The sequence below is a fragment of the Pseudorca crassidens genome, chromosome 1, assembly GCF_039906515.1.
Source record: "Pseudorca crassidens isolate mPseCra1 chromosome 1, mPseCra1.hap1, whole genome shotgun sequence".
Classification (NCBI taxonomy): Eukaryota; Metazoa; Chordata; class Mammalia; order Artiodactyla; family Delphinidae; genus Pseudorca; species Pseudorca crassidens.
In genome coordinates, this window is record NC_090296.1 from 182,209,447 (window position 1) to 182,232,844 (window position 23,398).

Sequence of the window (23,398 nt, forward strand, 5' to 3'; positions counted from 1 at the left end):
CATAAGCACGTTTTGAAATGGTGCAATAATTCTAGATTCTGGAAAAAATCTAATTAAATACGTAAGAGTATTATTTTATTTAGTTTTACTTCATTTCAGTTTTCAAACAAACAGATAAAGAACCAAAATATTTATTAATAATATTTAGAACTGTTAGAAGCTGATAAAAATATTCTAAAAATAAATAAAAGACATCTTCACATCAAAAGAGGCACATGATTAGATAATAACCAGTCATGAAAATCTATCAATCAGTCTCAAGACCAAAAGAGAAAACAAGGCAACAATAAAGATACTAGACTACTAACTTAATATTTACAAGTTTTTTCCTCTTATTCTTTTCAATGTTCCTTTAACACTAATACCAGTTAAACTTGATATTCATTAATAACATTCCTACACAGAATAAGTTCTTCGAATTTATAAATAATGTCTTTTATAGTTCAGCTAGAGCCAGTAGTATGATTTGCAGTCTCACTAGGTTTAATAAATATTACATAAATAATAACAACTTTGTTCTGATCTCTTCAATGAATTTACAGTTTTAATATGAAAAAAACTAAAGCAAAATTTTTTCTAAATTCAGTTCCTCTATCTGGAAGTGTAAGATATGTATGGCAGTGACTTTTCTCTATATAGTATCATAAAGAATAGATTTGCAAATAATTGACACAAATAATTATGACATTTTCAAGACATGCAGAGCACAAATTTCATTTAATTGCTTTTACACCACACCAGAAGGCATTACAGGGACATGAGTGAATAGAAGCAAGTTGGAACTTCAACAGAGAGCTGCTTTCTTAACATCAGCAACAAAGGCTTTTATCTTAGCTTCAAATTTGTTCCACATGGTAAAGAAGAGTTCTGAAAATAAACCAAGTTGTTATATTTTTCATTTAATTGAACTTCTAATATACATACAAGCATTTCTAAAACTTTCAGCTTTGTGCATCTCTCATCATTAGAGTAAATTCTACACTAATTGCATGGCATTTTTCAAAATATTATCTAGCGATTTTGGTTTTCAAAAATCAATGATCTTTCTCTCAATGCTTAAAAAATTCATTTTAGCTGAACCTTGACCAAAAGTCCGTCCTTTAGTAAACTTTGGTTGGGTTCCTCTAAGACCTCTTTTCAAGTAGGCCTCATACTTGGCCCTGTCCTTGGCCTGCCCTCATCAAGAAGGCTGTTAGGGTAATTTAGTAGGAATCCCCACCCCTGATGCCTCCTCTTAGTAATGTTACATCCACTGATCCACTCACTTACTCTGCTCATTGGCTATAAATCCCCAGCTGTTTTTGCTATGTTTAGAGTTGAGTTCAGTCTTTGTCCCCTACTGCAATAGTGTCAAATAAAGTCTTAATTACCATTTTAAACAAATATCAGAATAATTTTTTTAAAATAACATTGTAAAGCTGGCTATTATGGACTATGGCCTTTTGGTGGGATATATACTAGAGATTAAAATCCTGGACTTTAGAGTCCAATTTTATGGGTTCCCATCCTTTATCTGCTGCTAATGTGCTCTATGGCCTTGAGCAATTTAAATGAACTTGTGTCCTTGACTCTCAGATGATGAATACATGCTCTGAACAGACAGACTTAACCATGAGACTATATGTACACATGAGAGCCTGTCCACACATAGTTTCTACCACTCTGACCCATGCCCAAACTGAAAGGCTTGGGAATTCTAAGATAGGAATAATGCTTGTATTTTGGGGAACTGAGAAAGTTGACCATGGGCACCCAGCCTGTAGCTTGCCATCTGCAACTCAGGCACCACACTGGCTGTCTGGAAGGTGATAGGAGGGTAGAAAAGGTATGGGAGAGAGAACAATCACAATGCTTTTTCTCTTCCCAGTCTGTATGTTCAGAGATAGCAGTCTATGTCTCCGTGAAACTCTTGAATTGTGGGTTCCTGCCATTCGATTAAAGCAATGATAGACTTCAAAATGTCAAGCAGCTGCATGGACCAGGATTTCATTCAATAAGAAGCTATCAATACCCTGGATTCTAGTGACCAATACCCCTATTCCCTGGCCCAGTGATTCAGCCATTTCCGTTGAAAATTCATATCCTATAAGTTACAGTTACTGCCTACACCTTGTTTAAAAATTCCATTTTAGTTGCCACTGCAGTGCTCACTGACCTAGAGAGGAGCATAACAAACTGAGAATTGTTTTCTAAATCAGAAAACAATTGCATGATGCCCCCGCCTCAGGAACCTAACTGTGTAATCTGGTATCTAGGAAACTCTACTCTCTCTCCGCACCTGAAATCATGGCCCTGTGCAAGAAGTTAGCCACCAATATACAGAGGGGGAAAATATGTTCCTTGAACCACGCCCCTCCCCCCAAGTAATCTCACGTTCTTGAAAAGAAAAATAAGGATTTTTACCTCTCATCAAATACTAAAATATCAAGTGGTTACATTTAGATTACCATCTGCTCCTGTTGCTCTCTAATCTCCTGGACCAGCTCTATGAGACATTTTGGAACTGAATGTTTAAGATACCAATATATGATTTCAATTAAGGATTGTGACAAGTAGAAAACAGAATGCTAGAGGTACTCTCGCCAACTGAATAAGCCTCAACAGCATGAATGATCACATTTTTTTTTCTTGCGATATGCGGGCCTCCCACCGTTGCGGCCTCTCCCGCCGCGGAGCACAGGCTCTGGACGCACAGGCCCAGCAGCTGCGGCTCATGGGCCCAGCTGCTCCGCGGCACGCGGGACCCTCGCGGACCGGGGCACGAACACGCGTCCCCCACATCGGCGGGCGGACTCCCAACCACCGCGCCACCAGGGAAGCCCCCACATAATTTTTATGAACAAAAAATTATTCTACTACCTTCTGGACAGAGCTTGTTTATAAAGATGATATTCTAATTTACATACCAAAGCAGACCTCACATTAAACTTTGGATTAGGTAGTCCAGATCTCTCTTTAGCAGCACCATTTTTAGAACAACCGTAGTAAAAAATGTATTCAGAAGTCTAGAGAAATACTGTGCCTTTTTCAGTTTACTTAAAGCATTAATATGATCTCTAAAAGTTTTTAGGTTTTGAGTGAATCACAATAAAACCAAAGGAATTATTGAATTTCTAGTGATCATTAGATATTCATTCTTATAACTGTGCCCTGACTACTAATTATCTGACCTCCTCAAGAATGGATGAGACTTGCCTTATCTTTGAAGGCAACCAAAGCCTTCCGAAGGCTGTAGCCTACTCACTTTTGCCCACTAATCCTGGCCAAATTTGAGCTATTCAGAGTCCGTGGTTGAAACTGACATCGTCTGCTCAATATTAAGGGCCATCCTGCTATCCTAAGAAGCATTACATCTTATCCAACAGCTCTGCTGAAATACTACTCCTGCTCCTACTTCTCCTGGGAGATATATTTAGTTGTACTGTTCATTCATCAGTAAAAAGGTTTCCTATATGTCCTTCTGGATAGCTCACTGCCTTCCCAGGTCCTGATTGGTTGCTGGATCACTGATAATTCTTGAGTTGTGCTGTCCAGTATAGGAGCCACAAACCATATATTGCTATTTAGATTTAAACTAATTAAAATATACTAACCACATTTTAAGAGCTCAATAGCTGCGTATGGCTCATAGCTCCTATATTGGAGGGCACAGATATAGAACATTTCCATTATCACAGGAAATTCTGTTGGGGAGTGCTTGGAGAGGAAGTCATAATTGCCATGAACGAGGTGGTCTGGGAGAAGAAACATTTAAGTGAACCCAATATAGACTGAATTTATTTATTGGGCCCCACTAGGCCAGTAGTTACAAGACCTGGATTAAAAAAAAAAATCAGCCACAACCATTTGTATATGGGCTGAGGTATCAGTTGATTTCCCTTATATCATCAAATAATAAGCATCATGGTGCTCAACTCTGGCTGCACAGTTTAATCACCTAAGGAGAATCTGGTTTAATTGGTCTGGGGCTGGGGCAGAGAATTGGTAGCTTTTAAAGCACCCCAGGTGAATCCTATTTTGTAGATAGGCTTGAAAAGCACTGATTTAGCGCATATATTAGCTCATTTAATCAAATGATCACATAATTAATGTATAAATTATATTCACTGTTATCTAGATAGTCCACAGAAGCAAACTGAGAAGTTGGATTGGGTCCAGCAATCACCATTCATAGGATCAGACTGCTATGCTGAATTTACATTGGAAAAATAATTCTAGAGAGAAGTATAAAATTTGCATTGCTCACAATCCAATTATTGGCAACTTGCAACAACAATTCTCCTATTCATTTCTGCATATATTCTCTCTAAAACCCTCACGAAAGTTATTAATACACATTATTTTTATATTACCTCTGGGACCTTTCACAGTTTCAGAGAATCAGTAATTAGTGAAGAATTCCTCCATTTATTTTCTCTTGACTGATACTTTATGCTCACTCAATTGATGATTTCTTCTTGCCATGTAAGTTGTACTTTTTTTTACTACTGTATAAAATATAAATAATATTTTATAATGGGAGATTATAGAGGATAGCCACTATTTCATCAACTTTATTCCACTCTATATTGTTTCTGTAGAAATCCAAATTTCCTTATTAAATATTGATACAAAACATAACTCCAAAATACTTAGGTTAATATTATTACTAACTGCTCTAATTCTTGCTGACGAAATATAGTAACATTCAAGGTACAAAAGGATTTTCTATAAGTTTAAATACCTATGTCAGTAATAATCCAGACTGGATTATAGACAGTTTCATCCAATAATATTTATGCTTCCCAGGGCACAGTAAAAATGTGGTTAAAAATAGTATCTTAACTATTATTAAAATTGCTAATAACACTGTTACATATATGTATACAATATTATACATTATTATAAACATATGTATACAATATTATACATTATTATAATAAGATTGTTAACAATATTATTAACATTGGTTGGCAAGATTCATGTCTTTAAAATTCTTATCACTTGTATTTTGTCTCATTACAAATTCCACAGAATATGCTCCAACACATATCAATTAGGTTATTGTCATGTGGCATTTATGTTTATTTCCTTTCCTTTTTGAAATTGGTTGTGCAGTGTTTTAACATTGCTATTTTGAATCAGGTGAATATTTTTATCATTTGTAATTTATTCAATAAAAGACAACTCTAACTTTTTCAAACTTAGGAAAAAGGAAAAGCCATTCAAACTCACCGTCCATGATCTGGGTCTACCCTGTTTATTCAGGATCTTTCTCATTATTGTTCAATAAGCAGCATCTACTGAAGGCAGTGTTATTTCCACTCTTGCAGGTTCATTGCTGTCTTGACGAATTTGCTCATGTTATTTATTTTGCCCAGAATTAATTTATTCTCAAAAGTATGGGTGGGGTAGAGATTTTCGGGTAGCAGTATATGGCACTTTAAAGGAAAATTATTGTGTGATTAAAAAAATAGTTCTATTAAATTTCATTATAGTTGATATAATTTTTATTATATGTGACAGCAAAACAATATTATATACAAATATTAACAATGGAAATGGAAAAGAGTACATAAATCTAACTACCTATGTTTCTATAGAAATGTTTCTCCAATTTTAGCCTGCATCAGAATACCCAGAGAACCTGTTAAACAAATTAGTGGCCTTGAACCCCACAGCTTCTATTTCAGTAGGTCTGGGGTGGGGTCCAAGAATTTGTATTTCTAGTAAGTTCCTAGTTAATGCCCAGGCTGCCAGTCCAGGAACCACACTTTGAGAAGCATTGATAGAGGACTTCAAAAAGTTCAAGTTCACTAGAATACTGCTTTTTGGAATACATAAAATGTATATGCTTAATATATCTATGCTTTTCAAAAAATCAGTCAGTTTAAAATAAGTCAATTTCTGAGCTGCAAAAGAAAGGAATCAAAAGAAATCAGTTTCAGGGAAGAAACAGTGGCAATTCCTTTTAGGTGGAAGACTCATATCTCTGAACTGATAGCGTCAAGATTGGATTATAAACTTATCTACTGACCTCAATGATGTATGTTGCAACATTGTTATAGAAAGAAAACTGGAAACAACCAAAGTGCCCATTTAACAGAGGCCTAGTTAAGTAATATACTTTTATTGCCAATAATAACATACTTGTGGTATGCTCAGATATAAAGGACTTAAAAAGAATTTGGTTGATTTGGATATGCTGATGTGGAAATATTTTCAAGATACATTATTATGCTTTAAAAAGTAAAGGAACAAAAAAGATGCATAATTTCTTTGAATAATTAATGATAGAGGTGATGTCAGCAAGATAGAGGGCTAGGAGGTCCCAATGCTTGTCTCCTTCACAAACAAGCAAAATAATAAACGAACAACTGCAAACCAATGAAAATAGCTCTAGGAAAGCTCTGTACTACAAAGAAAAAGCAGCAGAAATCCGGAGGAGCTCAAAATCAAGGATGGCTGCATAGAAAAATGCAGGAAGCATTTTACCTGAGTCACCTCATCTTCTAGCCCAGGCCAGTTAGGAGGGATCCCCTCAGAGGAATTTCACCCCACGAGGAAAAGGAGAGGAGAACCCCAGCAAGCCTCACTGCCATGGGGAACTCCCACATATGCACCAGTGCTAATCCCAAGCTGATGGAGCTGCCTGGAGTCCCCCCGCTACCACACCCGTCCCCCATTACTCCCCAGGGTTAGAGCTGTCATGGTAGTAAGACCTGTCACCAGGACCCAGTTGCTGCTGTGCCCCATTCTCTGAGATTGGGAAGCCATAGCGCCTTACTGCCTATGGAACCAGATGAGCTGCCACTGCTCTGAGCCTCACTCCAGGTCCTAGGTTGTGGCTTTGACTCACCATTGCCAGGCCAAGCTGCTGCTGCTCTGTACTCCACCCTCTGTAGCCATTATCTGGACCCACCTGGCTTTAATGGGTTATCAGCTGGATGCACTGCTGCTGCTCTGTGACTGCCTCCCTGGGCCAGAGTTGGGGCTTTGACACACCATCCCCATGCCATGCTGCTACTGCACCCTGCTCCCTGGGCCCAAGTCACTACTGCACCCTGTCATCCCAGGGCCCATGCTGTAGCTGAGTCCCCCTCTCTCCCCAAGTCACTGCAGCAAACTGCAGAGACCTAGACCTCGATTCCACAGGAGATGTGCACATGCCCACACCTCAGACTCTAGCGCCAGACAAGAACACTATAAGAAAAGAAAATTATAGGCCAATCCCTGATGACCATACATGCAAAAATTCTTAACAAAATACTAGCAAATAGAATTCAAGAGAACACTTAAAGGATCATAAGCTATGATCAAGTGGGATTCATCCCTGGGATGCAAGGATGATTCAATATAGCAAATCAATAAATGTGATATGCCCCATTAACAAAATTAAGGATAAAAATCGTATAATGAATTCAATAGATGAAGAAAAAATTTAACAAGTTTCAACACCCATTCATGATAAGAGGTTTCAACAAGTTAGGTATAGAAGGAATATACCTAATAAAGGCCATACATGACAAGCTCACAGCTAACATACTCAATGGGGATAAGTTAAAACCTTCTTCATCCAACATCAGGAACAAGACAAGGATGCCAACTCTCACCATTTCTACTCAAAATAGTACTGGAAGTTCTAGCCATAGCAATTAGAGAAAAAATAGAAATAAAACACATCCACATCAGAAAGGAAGAAGTAAAATGTAGTTATTTTCAGATGACATGATTTTATATATAGAAAATCCAAAAGACTCCACAAAAAAAGTTAGAACAAATGAATTCAATAGAGTTGCAGGATACAATATCAACATACAGAAATCAGTTGAATTTCTATATACTAACAGTAAAACATCTGAAAGAGAAAATAAGAAAAAAAATCCATTTTACAACAGCATGAAAAAAATACTTAAGAATAAATTTAAGCAAAAACACTTTACCTTGAAAATTATAAGACAATGAGGAAAAGAATTAAAGAAGACACAAATAAATGGAAAGATATCCTGTGTTCTTGAATTGGAAGAATTAATATTGTGAAAATGTCCACACAAAGCCATGAAAAGATGCTCAGCCTCACTAATTATTAGAGAAATGCAAATCAAAAACACAAATTACCTCACACCTGTCAGAATGGCTATCATCAAAAAAATCTACAAATAACAAATGTTGGCAAGGATGTGGAGAAAAAGAAACCATCGTACACTGTTGGTGGGAATGTAAATTGGTGCAGCCACTATGGAAAACAGTATGGAGGTTCTGGAAAAAAACTAAAAATGGAACTACACTATGATCCAGCAATTCCTCTCGTGGGTATATATTCCGAAGAAAGTAAAAACACTAATTGGAAAAGATACATGTGCCCCAATATTCATAGCAGCACGATTTACAATAGCCAAGACACAGAAGCAACCCATGTACCCATCAACAGATGAATGGATTAAGTAGACGTGGTGGGTATATATACAATGGAATATTAGTCATAAAAAGAATACTACCGTCTCACTCCCTCTTGCGAGAACACCAGAATCACAACTAGTTGCTGGACAATCATCGACAGGAAGACACTGGAACTCACCAAAAAAGATACCCCACATCCAAAGACAGAGGAGAAGCCACAATGAGATGGTAGGAGGGGCCCAATCACAGTAAAATCAAATCCCATAACTGCTCGGTGGGTGACTCACAGACTGGAGAACATTTATACCACAGAAGTCCACCCACTGGAGTGAAGGTTCTGAGCCCCACGTCAGGCTTCCCAACCTGGGGGTCCAGAAACAGGAAGACGAATTCCTAGAGAATCAGACTTTGAAGCCTAGTGGGAATTGATTGCAGGACTTCGACAGGACTGGGGGAAACAGAGACTCCACTCTTGGAGGGCACACGCAAAGTAGTGTGCACATCGGGACCCAGGGGAAGGAGCAGTGACCCCAGGGGAGACTGAACCTGACCTACCTATTAGTGTTGGAGTGTGTCCTGCAGAGGCGGGGGCAGGGGGACTGTGGCTCACCGTGGGGAGAAGGACACTGGCAGCAGAAGTTTGGGGAAGTAGTCCTTGGGGTAAGCCCTCCCAGAGTCTGTCATTAGCCCCACCAAAGAGCCAAGGTAGGCTCGTGTTGGGTTGCCTCAGGCCAAACAACCAACAGGGAGGGAACCCAGCCCCACCCATCAACAGTCAAGTGACTGAGCTCTTTAAGCAACAGTCAGCTCTATCCACCACCAGTCCCTCCCATCAAGCCTCTTAGATAGTCTCATCCACCAGAGGGCAGAGACCAGAAGCAAGAAGAACAACAATCCTGCAGCCTGTGGAAGAAAAACCACATTCACAGAAAGATAGACAAGATGAAAAGGCAGAGGGCTATGTACCAGATAAAGGAACAAGATGAAACCCAAGAAAAACAACTAAATGAAGTGGAGATAGGCAACCTTCCAGAAAAAGAATTCAGAATAACGATAGTGAAGATGATCCAGGACCTTGGAAAAACAATGGAGGCAAAGATCGAGAAGATGCAAGAAATGTTTAACAAAGACCTCAAAGAATTAAAGAACAAACAAACAGAGATGAACAATACAATAACTGAAATGAAAACTACACTAGAAGGAATCAATAGCAGAATAACTGAGGCAGGAGAACTGATAAGTGACCTGGAAGACAGAATGGTGGAATTCACTGCTGCGGAAAAGAATAAAGAAAAAAGAATGAAAAGAAAGGAAGACAGCCTAAGAGACCTCTGGGACAACATTAAACGCAACAACATTCACATTATAGGGGTCCCAGAAGGAGAAGAGAGAGAGAAAGGACCAGAGAAAATATTTGAAGAGATTATAGTTGAAAACTTCCCTAACATGGGAAAGGAAATAGCCACCCAAGTCCAGGAAGTGCAGTGAGTCCCATACAGGATAAACCCAAGGAGAAACAGGTCAAGACACATAGCAATCAAATTGGCAAAAATTAAAGACAAAGAAAAATTATTGAAAGCAGCAAGGGAAAAATGACACATAACATACAAGGGAACCCCATAAGGTTAACACTGATTTCTCAGCAGAAACTCTACAAGCCAGAAGGGAGTGGCATGATATACTTAAAGTGATGAAAGGGAAGAACCTACAACCAAGATTACTCTACCCGGCAAGGATCTCATTCAGATTCGATGGAGAAATCAAAATCTTTACAGACAAGCAAAGGCTAAGAGAATTCAGCACCACCAAACCAGCTCTACAACAAATACTAAATGAACTTCTCTAAGTGGGAAACACAAGAGAAGAAAAGGATCTACAAAAGCAAACCCAAAACAATTAAGAAAATGGTCATAAGAACATACATATCGATAATTACCTTAAATGTGAACGGATTAAATGCTCCAACCAAAAGACAAAGGCTTGCTGAATGGATACAAAAACAAGATCCATACATATGCTGTCTTCAAGAGACCCACTTCAGACCTAGGGACACATACAGACTGAAAGTGAGGGGATGGAGAAAGATACTCCATGCAAATAGAAATCAAAAGAAAGCTGGAGTAGCTATACTCATACCAGATAAAATAGATGTTAAAATAAAGAATGTTACAAGAGACAAGGAAGGATACTACATAATGATCAAGGGATCAATCCAAGAAGAAGATGTAACAATTATAAATATATATGCACCCAACATAGGAGAACCTCATTACATAAGGCAACTGCTAACAGCTGTAAAAGAGGAAATGAACAGTAACACAATAATAGTGGGGGACTTTAACACCTCACTTACACCAATGGACAGATCATCCAAAATGAAAATAAATAAGGAAACAGAAGCTTTAAATGACACAACAGACCAGATAGATTTAATTGATATTTATAGGACATTCCATCCCAAAACAGCAGATTACACTTCCTTCTCAAGTGTGCACAGAACATTCTCCAGGATAGATCACATCTTGGGTCACAAATCAAGCCTCAGTAAATTTAAGAAAATTGAAATCATATCAAGCATCTTTTCTGACCACAACGCTATGAGATTAGAAATGAATTACAGGGAAAAAAACATAAAAAACACAAACACATGGAGGCTAAACAATACGTTACTAAATGACCAAGACATCACTGAAGAAATCAAAGAGGAAATCAAAAAATACCTAGAGACAAATGACAATGAAAACACGACGATCCAAAACCTATGGGATGCAGCAAAAGCAGTTCTAAGAGGGAAGTTTATAGGTATACAAGCCTACCTCAAGAAACAAGAAAAATCACAAGTAAACAACCTAATCTTACACCTGAAGGAACTAGATATAGAAGAGCAAACAAAATCCAAAGGTAGCAGAAGGAAAGAAATCATAAAGATCAGAGCAGAAATAAATGAAATAGAAACAAAGAAAACAATAGCAAAGATCAATAAAACTAAAAGATGGTTCTTTGAGAAGATAAAGTTGATAAACCATTAGCCAGGCTCATCAAGAAAAAGAGGGAGAGGACTCAAATCAATAAAATTAGAAATGAAAAAAGAGAAGTTACAACAGACACCGCAAAAAAACAAAGCATCCTAAGAGACTACTACAAGCAACTCTATGCCAACAAAATGGAAAACCTGGAAGAAATGGACAAATTCTTAGAAAGGTATAACCTTCCAAGAATGAACCAAGAAGAAACGGAAAATATCAACAGACCAATCACGAGTAATGAAATTGAAACTATGATTAAAAATCTTCCAACAAAGAAAAGTCCAGGACCAGATGGCTTCACAGGTGAATTCTATCAAACATTTAGAGAAGAGCTAACACCCATCCTTCTCAAACTCTTCCAAAAAATTGCAGAGGAAAGAACACTCCCAAACTCATTCTATGAGGCCACCATCACCCTGATACGAAAACCAGACAAAAATACTACAAAAAAGGAAAATTACAGACCATTATCACTTATGAATACAGATACAAAAATCCTCAACAAAATACTAGCAAACAGAATCCAACAACATATTAAAAGGGTCATATACCATGATCAAGTCAGATTTATCTCAGGGATGCAAGGATTCTTCAATATATGCAAATCAATCAATGTGATACACCATATTAACAAATTGAAGAATAAAAACCATATGATCATCTCAATAGATGCAGAAATAGCTTCTGACAAAATTCAACACTCATTTATGATAAAAACTCTCCAGAAAGTGGGCATAGAGGGAACCTACCTCAACATAATAAAGGCCATATATGACAAACCCACAGCAAACATCATTCTCAATGCTGAAAAACTGAAAGCATTTCAACTAAGATCAGGAATGAGACAAGGATGTCCACTCTCACCACTATTATTCAACATAGTTTTGGAAGTCCTAGCTACGGCAATCAGAGAAGAAAAAGAAATAAAAGGAATACAAATTGGAAAAGAAGAAGTAAAACTGTCACTGTTTGCAGATGACATGATACTATACATAGAGAATCCTAAAAATGCCACCAGAAAACTACTAGAGCTAATCAATGAATTTGGTAAAGCTGTAGGATACAAAATTAATGCACAGAAATCTCTTGCATTCCTATACACTAATGATGAAAAATATGAAAGAGAAATTAAGGAAACACTCCCATTTACCATTGCAACAAAAAGAACAAAATACCTAGGAATAAACCTATCTAGGAAAACAAAAGACCTGTATAAAGAAAACTATAAGACACTGATGAAAGAAATTAAAGATGATACCAACAGATGGAGAGATATACCATGTTCTTGGATTGGAAGAATCAATATTGTGAAAATGACTATACTACCCCAAGCAATCTACATATTCAATGCAATCCCTATCAAATTACCAATAGCATGTTTTACAGAACTAGAACAAATCATCTCAACATTTGTATGGAGACACAAAAGATCCCGAATAGCCAAAGTAGTCTTGAGGGAAAAAGACGAAGCTGGAGGAATCAGAGTCCCTGACTTCAGACTATACTACAAACCTACAGTAATGAAGGCAATATGGTACTGGCACAAAAACAGAACACAGATCAATGAAACAAGATAGAAAGCCCAGAGATTAACCCACACACCTATGGTCAATTAATCTATGACAAAGGAGGCAAAGATATACAATGGAGAAAAGACAGTCTCTTCAATAAGTGGTGCTGGGAAAACTGGACAGCTACATGTAAAAGAATGAAATTAGAACACTCCCTAACACCATACACAAAAATAAACTCAAAATGGATTCGAGATCTAAATATAAGACCAGACACTATAAAACTCTTACAGGAAAACATAGGAAGAACACTCTTTGACATAAATCACAGCAAGATCTTTTTTGATCCACCTCCTAGAGTAATGGAAATAAAAACAAAAAGAAACAAATGGGACCTAATGAAACTTCAAAGCTTTTGCACAGCAAAAGAAACCATAAATAAGATGAAAAGACAACCCTCAGAATGAGAGAAAATATTCACAAATGAATCAACGGACAAAGGACAAAGGAAAAATATATAAACAGCTCATGCAGTTTATTATTAAAGAAACAAACAACCCAATCCAAAAATGGGCAGAAGACCGAAATGGACATTTCTCTGGAGAAGACATACAGATGGCCAAGAAGCACATGAAAAGCTGCTCAACATCACTAATTATTTTAGAGAAATGCAAATCAAAACTACAATGAGTTATCACCTCATACCAGTTAGAATGGGCATCATCAGAATATCTACAAACAACAAATGCTGGAGAGGGTGTGGAGAAAAGGGAACCCTCTTGCACTGTTGGTGGGAATGTAAATTGATACAGCCTCTATGGAAACAGTATGGAGGTTCCTTAAAAAACTAAAAATAGAATTACCATATGAGCCAGCAATCCCACTACTGGGCATATACCCAGAGAAAACCATAATTCAAAAAGACACATGCACCCCAATGTTCACTGCAGCACTATCTACAATAGCCAGGTCATGGAAGCAACCTAAATGCCCATCGACAGACAAATGGATAAGGAAGCTGTGGTACATATATACAATGGAATATTACTCAGCCATAAAAAGGAACGAAATTGAGTCATTTGTTGAGACGTGGATGGATCTAGAGACTGTCATACAGAATGAAGTCAGAAAGAGAAAAACAAATATCGTATATTAACGCATGTATGTGGAATCTAGAAAAATGGTACAGATGAACCGGTTTCCAGGGCAGAAGCTGAGACACAGATGTAGAGAACAATTGTATGGACACCAAGGGGGGAAAACCGTGGTGGGGTGGGGATGGTGGTGTGCTGAATTGGGAGATTGGGATTGACATGTATACACTGATGTGTATAAAACTTATGACTAATAAGAACCTGCAGTATAAACAAACAAACAAACAAACAAAAAACCCAAATAACACTAAACTTTCTTTAGGTTATTGGTATGGAAATATGTTAATATAAATGTTTCAGACATTACATGAAATTTCTAAAAATCTTATATGTTCTGTTATAATGTTATAAGCCATTATTCTAGTTATTATTTTAAAATGTGTACCTCAGAAATAACTAAATTTCCTTGTCAATTGCATTATTATGAACTTTCATCAAATCTTTAACCGTGGTCATTTTTAAGTCTTTTGCTATTTACATACAGTTCTGGGTGTACTCTGATGCTTTCGCAAAAATGTTCCTATAAAAGGGTTTCATCTTCAAGGAATTCATGGAAAAGACTCTGACAAGTACAGGTTTCTGGTAACTGACTATACTGCTGAACTGAATAAGCATTTTCAGAACTCTAATGGAAAACTGATGAATTCATGAAAGTTCTAACAAAAGATTAAGATGAAAAAAAATTACATGGGACTGAGTGAACTGATGAGGATGATTATAATTTTTGTGACTTTCTGTTTGAATTAAAAAAAAAAAAAGAAAATCCCAGAAGCACTCAGAGGCAAAAATATACGAATCAATTTTCACAGCAAAGTAAAGGAGCTGTTACAGTGGAGGATTACTGGACTGAACGTCAATATTATGACATAGTATGAGTGTGTTTCGTGTTCAGTTATTGCAATCATTGTTGCTCTTGTTGTGGTCATCCATTTACAATGCTTGGTGTCAGTTTATTTATCTCTTGTAAAAATAAAATACAGTGTGTGTGGAAAAAAAAAGAATACTACCATTTGCAGCAACATGGAGGGACTTAGAGAATATTATGCTTAGTGAAATAATCAGGGTAAAAATGATATATGATATCACTTATATGTGGCATCTGAAAATAATACAAATGAATATACATTTACAAAACAGACTCACAGATATAGAAAACAAACTTGTGGTTATCAAAGGGGAGAGAGAAGTGGGGGAGGGACAAATTAGGGGTATGGGATGAACAGATACTAACTACTTTATATAAAATAGATAAGCAGCAGGATATACTATATAGCACAGATAATTTTCATTATCTTGTATTAACCTATAGTACAATATAATCTGCAAAAATACTGAATGACTATGCTGCACACCTGAAACTAACACAATATTGCAAATCAACTATACTTCAATAAAAGAAATGGAAATGTCTTTCAATAGAAGAATGGTTAAATAAGTTATAGCATATTCATATGATAAAATATGCAGCAACTTAAAGGTGTGAGAAATAAAAGAAGTCTATATCAAGTTACTGGGATCAAAAAATTTCACAATTTGTATGGAAACACAACAGACCCCAAAGAGCCAAAGCAAACTTGAGAAAGAAAAACGGAGCTGGAGGAAATCAGGCTCCCTGACTTAAGACTATACTACAACGCTACAGTAATCAAGACAGTATGGTACTGGCACAAAAACAGAAATATAGAACAATGGAACAGGATAGAAAGCCCAGAGATAAACCCATGCACATATGGTCACCTTATTGTTGATAAAGGAAGCAAGAGTATACAATGAGAAAAGACAGCCTCTTCAATTAGTGGTGCTGGGAAAACTGGACAGCTACATGTAAAAGAATGAAATTAGAACACCTCCTAATACCATACAAAAAAATAATCTCAAAATGGATTAAAGACTTAAATGTAAGGCCGGACACGATAAAACTCTTAGAGGAAAACATAGGCAGAACACTCTATGACATAAATCACAGCAAGATGACCCACCTCCTAGAGAAATGGAAATAAAAACGAAAAGAAACAAATGGGACCTAATGAAACTTAAAAGCTTTTGCACGGCAAAGGAAACCATAAACAAGACAAAAAGACAACCCTCAGAATGGGAGAAAATATTTGCAAATGAAGCAACTGACAAAGGATTAATCTCCAAAATTTACAAGCAGCTCAGGCAGGTCAATATCAAAAAACAAACAACCCAATGTAAAAATGGGCAGAAGACCTAAATAGACATTTCCCCAAAAAAGATATACAGAGTGCCAACAAACACATGAAAGGATGTTCAACATCACTAGTCATTAGAGAAATGCAAATCAAAACTACAATGAGGTAACCTTACACTGGTCAGAATGGCTATCATCAAAAAATCTAGAAACAATAAATGCTGGAGAGGGTGTGGAGAAAAGGTAATCCTCTTCCACTGTTGGTGGGAATGTAAATTGATACAGCCACTATGGAGAACAGTATGGAGGTTACTTAAAAAACTAAAAATAGAACTACCATATGACCCAGTAATCCCACTACTGGGCATATACCCTGAGAAAACCATAATTCAAAAAGGGTCATGTACCACAATGTTCATTGCAGCACTATTTACAATAGCCAGGACATGGAAGCAACCTAAGTGTCCATCGACAGATGAATGGATAAAGAAGATGTGGCACATATATACAATGGAATATTATTCAGCCATAAAAGGAAACAAAATTGAGTTATTTGCAGTGAGGTGGATGGACCTAGAGTCTGTCATACAGAATGAAGTAAGTCAGAAAGTGAAAAACAAATACCGTATGCTAACACATATATATGGAAACTAAAAAAAAAAAAAAAGTTCTGATGAACTTAGGGGCAGGACAGGAATAAAGATGCAGACGTAGAGAAAGGACTTGAGGACATGGGGAGGTGGAAGGGTAAGCTGGACCAAAGTGAGAGAGTAGCACTGACATATATACACTACCAAATGTAAAACAGATAGCTAGTGGGAAGCAGCTGCATCACACAGCAAGATCAGCTTGGTGCTTTGTGACCACCACAAAGGGTGGGATGGGAGGGTGGGAGGGAGACACAAGAGAGAGGGGATATGGGGATATAGGTATGCATATAGCTGATTCACTTTGTTATACAGCAGAAACTAACACAACATTGTAAAGCAATTATACTCCAATAAAGATGTTAAGAAAAAATTTACTTGGATCAGAGGTGAGGACAATCAATGCATATGATCCTCTTATTGTACAGAACATATATGTTCTCTGTGTGTGTGTCTGTGTGTATATGAAAAAATGTTTGGAAAAATATACTTGGCTTTGCTCCTAATAGGTTGTCGGGAGGAGAGGGCCCGTAGGTTTGAGGTGATTGGTAAATGGAGTCATTGGAAACATAGTATAAGGTTTTATTTCATATATCTTTGTATAGCATGGAATATTTTACCTTTATAGATAGGTTTTCTAGCTGTAGCGATCAGAGCAGGCAGAGTATCAAGTTCACCTTTCTTTTTGTTTAAGGTCAAATTTTTTCGATGCCCTAAAAAATAATAGTGTCACTAAATTATTCTAGAAATAACCTCATTTAAACTTTTAAAAAGTTAAAATAAATCTCATTAATCCACTTCTAAAGTACAGCTTCTGTAATTATATTTTAATAATTTAGATAAAGCAGCTTTACTAACACAAATATTTTCTCTTTGATTTTTCCTTGCCGGGTATTTGATATTTATAAACATAAACAATAAGTGTGCAAATCAAGAAAACAAAATAACTAAAAAACTATATAAAAATGTTAGAGAAAGAGCTTTTTAAATAGTATGTCAAAAATAAAAAAATACTTAAGCAATCAAATCAATAAATTCTCAAGTAAAGTTTTTATCTCTACGTATCTTTATCTTAAATAAAGCATATCTTTATTTAACAAAAAAAGAAGTCTGTATTCCTACAGTGAAAAATCTAGTGCTAGAATGGAGGGAGAAATGCTATAGAAATGCTATTTTAAAGATACATATTTTGAGCACTGTTAAAAATAGAAGTATGTAATAATGAAAACAGTTTCAGTATGCTCACTTAGAGAAAAATACATTAAAATAAAATGCAGAATGTGCAATATTTAGATGGTAGTTTCTCAAAGTTAGTAGATAAAATTACATTAATGTGTTTAATTTCCACAACATGTATCTTGCTGAGAAATAAAGCATGATTATATAACACCACTGGAGCAATGGATAAGAAATAGGGTCTGTAAATTAGTTCTTAAATATTAGTGGATTAGATGGTTGGGAGATGATAATGAAAGGAAAGGAAGAAAATGAACATAATGTTTATTTTCCTTCATACTTACCCTCATGTTGACTCTTTCTATTGACCTTGCCTGGGATTGGACAAAAGAGGTATATATAAATATAAGGAAGAGGATTATAAGATGGGTTTATCTCAGTCATCTGCAGGATCTATAATAGTGTGTAAGAAGGGAATGTTGAGAAAAAACTCGAGTTCCAGTTTAGTGGTGGTGGGGAAGGAAGAGCCATGCCAGAGACATCACTCATCCACTAAGCATGCATGTATGTTAGATAAGCTTAATTCAGAATTTACTTTCACTTATGTTTTGCTAAACTGGTTATATAACTAAGGCTAGTACAATCGGGTAACTTCCATATAATTAAATCTTTATTCATTGAAAACATCACATTGTACACTAAAAATATTACAAATTACCTGAATGTTCTTTATTCAATGAAGGAAAGTGGAAGGTTTTATAAACACTTGACCCAGCCCTAGATGCTCTATGAAGTACTTTTGGACGTTCAGTCACATGGGGTGAAAAGTACTCATAAGGTTCTTCCAGAAATATTTAGAAAATAAGTTAGCTGTAAGATGGGTCACACTTATAACTTTTTATTTTTAATACTCACACATTAAGTTAGTTGCCAATAAAAATAAAATTAAATAAATTAAAATAATGAACATTAAGTTTTTGAGATCATTAATTTAATTAAAATAATAAAGATGTATATTTAGAAGACTAGTTTGGAGATCAGAGCTAAGTAAAAGAAGCAAATCACAAAAGAACTCATAAGATTCCATTTCTATGAAATGTCCAGTATAGGCAAATTTTATAGAGACAGAAATTAGATTAGTGGTTGCCTAGGGCTGGGGGAGTATGAGGACTAGAGGAGAGAAGGCAGAGGGATTCTGTTTTCAAAGTGCTGAAAGCAAAAATTCACAACCAAGAATTTTATACCCAGAGAAACTATCATTCAAAAATAAAGATGAAACAAAGATATTCCTAAATTAAAACAAAAATTAAGAGATATTGATCTTATACTACCAGCCATGTCTTAAAAGAAATGCTAAAGGGAAAACCTCAGGCTGAAACAAAATGACACCCAGATGGTAACTCAAATCCACATGAAGAAATAAAAAAGCACCTTAAAGGTAATTATATAGGTAAATATAAATGACAATATACATTTTTCTCTTTTCTTCAATTAACTGACTAAAAAAGACTACTGCATAAAAATGTATTGCTGGACATATAAAATAAAACTCAATTTTATTTCTATATAAGAGCATTGAATAATCCAAAAACGATATTAGGGAAACAATTTTATTTGCAAAAGCATCAGAAATAATAAAATAGTAATAAATTTAACAGAGGGGCACAGCTTTTATCACAAGTTACAAGACATTGCTCAGGGAAATTAAAGAAATCTAAATAAAGATATACATTCACTGGAATGAACAGTATTCCATTGTGTGTATATATGTATACATATATATGAATATTGCATATTTTGTAGATTAATAATATCATATATAATTATTAACACATACAAAATAAAACAGCTATTTTGAATTCTTTATTGGGTAAGTTGCAGACCCCCATGTCTTTGGGGTTGGTTTCTGGAAGATTATTGTGATCCTTTGGTAGTATCATGTTGCCTTGATTTTTCGTGTTGCTTGGGGTGTTGTGTGCTGTCTTCACAGTTGAAGTAGCAGTCACTTCCTTCAGTCGTTACTACTGCCTTCAGGGAAGAAACCTTCCATCAGCACTGTTACAGACTCTGAGGCTTTCTCAGACCTTGAGTGGATACAACTACTCACACTTCTTGCTCCCTCTTGTGGCAGAATTCTTAAGCTTGTATATCTTTGGATTCTGCAACGCATCAGCCCCAATCCTGACTGCCACCCTTTTGTTTCCCTAAAGTGGTGCTACAGCTCAAGTTTCTGGTTTCTCTCTGGTCCACAGACCCCGGCCTGCTTTCTCCAAGTGCTCCCTAGATGTCCAACAAAGCTTGCTCTGCCGCCACCCTCAGGAGCATCCACAGGGAGCTGGCTGCAGTGTGAGGGAAAGTGGGTGAGGCATGCCTGTTGCTTGGGGTGCCACATGCTAGCCGGGGGTATCCGCAGGTGAGGCTTTCCCAGAAGTTCATGGGTGAGCTTTCTGATGGAGTTCACAGCATAGTCAGCAGGAACTGAATCCCTTTAATGCTCCCCCAAAATGTTACGTGCCTCTCTCCTGAACTCTTCTCACCCCAAATTTAGTACTCTGGATGCTGCAGGAGAGAAATGAGTCTCTTTGGCAGTGTCCTGGACAGCTGGGGAAGCCTGGTGTTCATTCACCTGCTCTTCCTCCCACCCCACCTCTCACCCCCCTCAGAGGATGGCCTTGCTTGGCCCTAGCTGTGTCACCTTGGGGAAGGTGGGCAAAGTCAAACTGTTCCTCTTATCCACTCTAATGTGTCCAAATTCTTATTTTTCACTCCACTGGAGTGCTGGAACTTCTCCTCTAGAAACCCAGACTTCCATAAAAGCTCTCTTGTCTGTGGTGACTGCCCAAGTCGAGGTTATCCAGATGCTTCTGGACCATGGCCAAGAGGGGCTGGAACCAGTTCATAAGCTACTGAAGAGCGCACAGTCAGGATGGAGGTCTATCTTCCTATTATTTGATGCACAGGTGGATGAAACTCTGGATCCTTTGGCGTATGATGCTGGATCCCAAACTCTCACAAAGCCACTTTTGTTCATGGATGGATGTCAAATTTTTGTTGTTGAGGAGAGTTTAGGAGGGGTATCTTATGCCATCATGATGATGATGTCACCTGTCATAAATTTGCAGTGAAGTCAGTTCTGTATGTCCTAGTCTGCATTCCCTCCTGGGATCTCCCAACATCCTGGTTTTTGAATGCATAGTTTTACTGAGAAAATTATAATTAACATATAATCAAATGATGGAAAAGATGACCTAAATTTATGGATCATTGACTGCTATATGCCTCTGCTTTTTTTTCCCACCTTTTTGTAGGGGAGTGCCTACCGTGGAGTCTATCCTTGTCTGTGCTACTATATTGTGTGTGTGTGTGCGCGTGTGTGTGTGTGCGTGTGTGTGTGTGTGTTTTGTGGTAAGTCACATCACAGGAACTGTCCCTGAAAATGATTACAGATCACAAGACTGTGGTCTTTGGCACTGATGCCAAATTTTAATGAGAATCTGTGTAGCTCTTGGAAGAGCACGTGTGTTTTGCATGCAGGGGGTAGGGATCACGGATATTTGCAAACAGAGGGAGCACTGGTGCACTGGATTCGATAACAGCCTCAACATGTCCTTGACTACCTGTACTCATGTCCTCTCACACAACTCTGATCTTAGTATATGACTTTAGTGAATGCAAGAAAAGCAAACAAATGCAAGCAGAGATGTCAAAATTGCTTGTTCATTAAGGTTTGCCCCACATGCTGTGCTAAGAACCTGAGGTTACAATGTAAAGACCCCTAAGCCAACCAGCTGGAAGATGAGAGACATGTAGCCAGGTCACCTCCTGTGACACCTGAAAAGCTTATTTTCTCTTATCTCCCAAACCACTCTTCTACATTCTGCTTTGTGGTACTGGATCTGGGATTCTAAGAACTACATTTTTGCTTTGCCAGGTAGCTCCAAGTTAGGCTGTGCAAATAGGGCAAGCTAGACGTAGATTGCAAGTTTGGAAAAGAAACAAGGGATTTGTTTCTCCCACTTGGTTACCAATGGGCTTCCTGAGAGCTCATGTCCCTTTTCAGTTCTGATGAACATCATGCCAGCAATGTTTCTTTTTCCCAGGAGCAGAAGTTCTTTCCATGACACAAATGGTTTGCATTCTTTCCAACATATGCAGAACAAGTTTTATTAAATTTAATTTATTATTTAAAATTATTTAAAATTATTAAAATTTTAAATTTATTATTAAGTTTTATTAAATTCTCACCCGAGACACTAGCAGTGCCTCCTCTTCAGAAGTACATCTGAGACTCTTCCTGAAAAATCAGCCAAGTAACATCCTCTACACTCAGAGGTCTCCTTTACCCCTAATGGTGGAAACTTCTCCTGAAACTGCTTTCTCCATGTTACTTTAGAATTCTTTTTACACTTTCAGCTACTTGGCTAACAATTTTATACTTAGTTAACTAGTTTTTTATTCTTGCTCTCTTTTCAAACAGTTAGTGTGGTCTCTATCTCCTGATGAACACCAACTATATACCTGTATTGTCCCAAATAACAGTGAGCCAACTGCTAGACAAGTGAGTGAAGCCACTGACCACAAGCTGACCAAAGATGTGTAAGTTAGCCCAGCTCACAGCAGTCTACATTGCTAACTCCCAAATCGTGAACTGTATGAATAGTTATGCTTTAAGCTAAATAGTTTTTGGGTAATTATTTAGTAAAATAACACTAACAAATGTGGAAAAAATTTTAAAAAGGTTGAGATATGATTTAATAACTCTAAGATGGGCATAAATGAAAAAAAAACCCACCCATCTGTATGGCTGACGGTTATGTAGAGAAAAGTATATTTTTCCCAAATTGCTGGTAAAAATGTTAACACCCTTTTAGGAAAACAGTCTCACAGTATCTTTTAATATTAAAAATTAATATACACTTTAACACTACCAATCCTGCGACACTACCCCAAAGAGATAAAAACATCAAATGTAAGAATATACACTCATGGACACATTTAGTAGTGAAAAAACTTAAAAAGTCAATGACCTTTAATAGAAGAATGATCAAATAAACAATTCTGCTAGTAAAAAGGATAAATTAAAGTTTCATTTTCAGGCTTGCAAGGATTTATCTAAGATGTTTCTGAATAAAAAGATGCAAAAAAGAGTAAAATGAAAAACCATACCACAAGAACCATCATTCTAAGTAATTATATAGTATTTTATATCTTTATATATAATTTTTTACCTTCATCATCAAAGGGTGATAAATTCATCACTTTTGTTTTATATTTACTTGGTGCAATGTGCCTGGTGTAGAAATCTTCTTGATATGAGAATGCATTTTTGTTTTTAAATAAACTCATACCTAAA

At 36.8% G+C, this 23,398-nt stretch overlaps 1 protein-coding gene across 26 annotated transcripts in view; it reads right to left on the reverse strand.

Moving 5' to 3' along the window:
- Nucleotides 1-23,398, reverse strand: part of CCDC7 (coiled-coil domain containing 7) — a 331,505-nt gene that overhangs the window by 47,074 nt on the left and 261,033 nt on the right. For 16 of the 26 annotated variants that reach the window (XM_067702526.1, XM_067702520.1, XM_067702509.1 and 13 more), the window contains 3 exons: nt 23,274-23,393; nt 18,390-18,419; nt 17,490-17,582 (listed from right to left, as the gene is read on the reverse strand). The exons of 2 other annotated variants lie outside the window; for them this stretch is intronic. In XM_067702526.1, coding sequence (XP_067558627.1) covers nt 17,490-17,582; nt 18,390-18,419; nt 23,274-23,393 — 243 coding nt within the window. 8 more of the 26 variants (XM_067702548.1, XM_067702543.1, XM_067702622.1 and 5 more) reach the window with 8 other exon arrangements.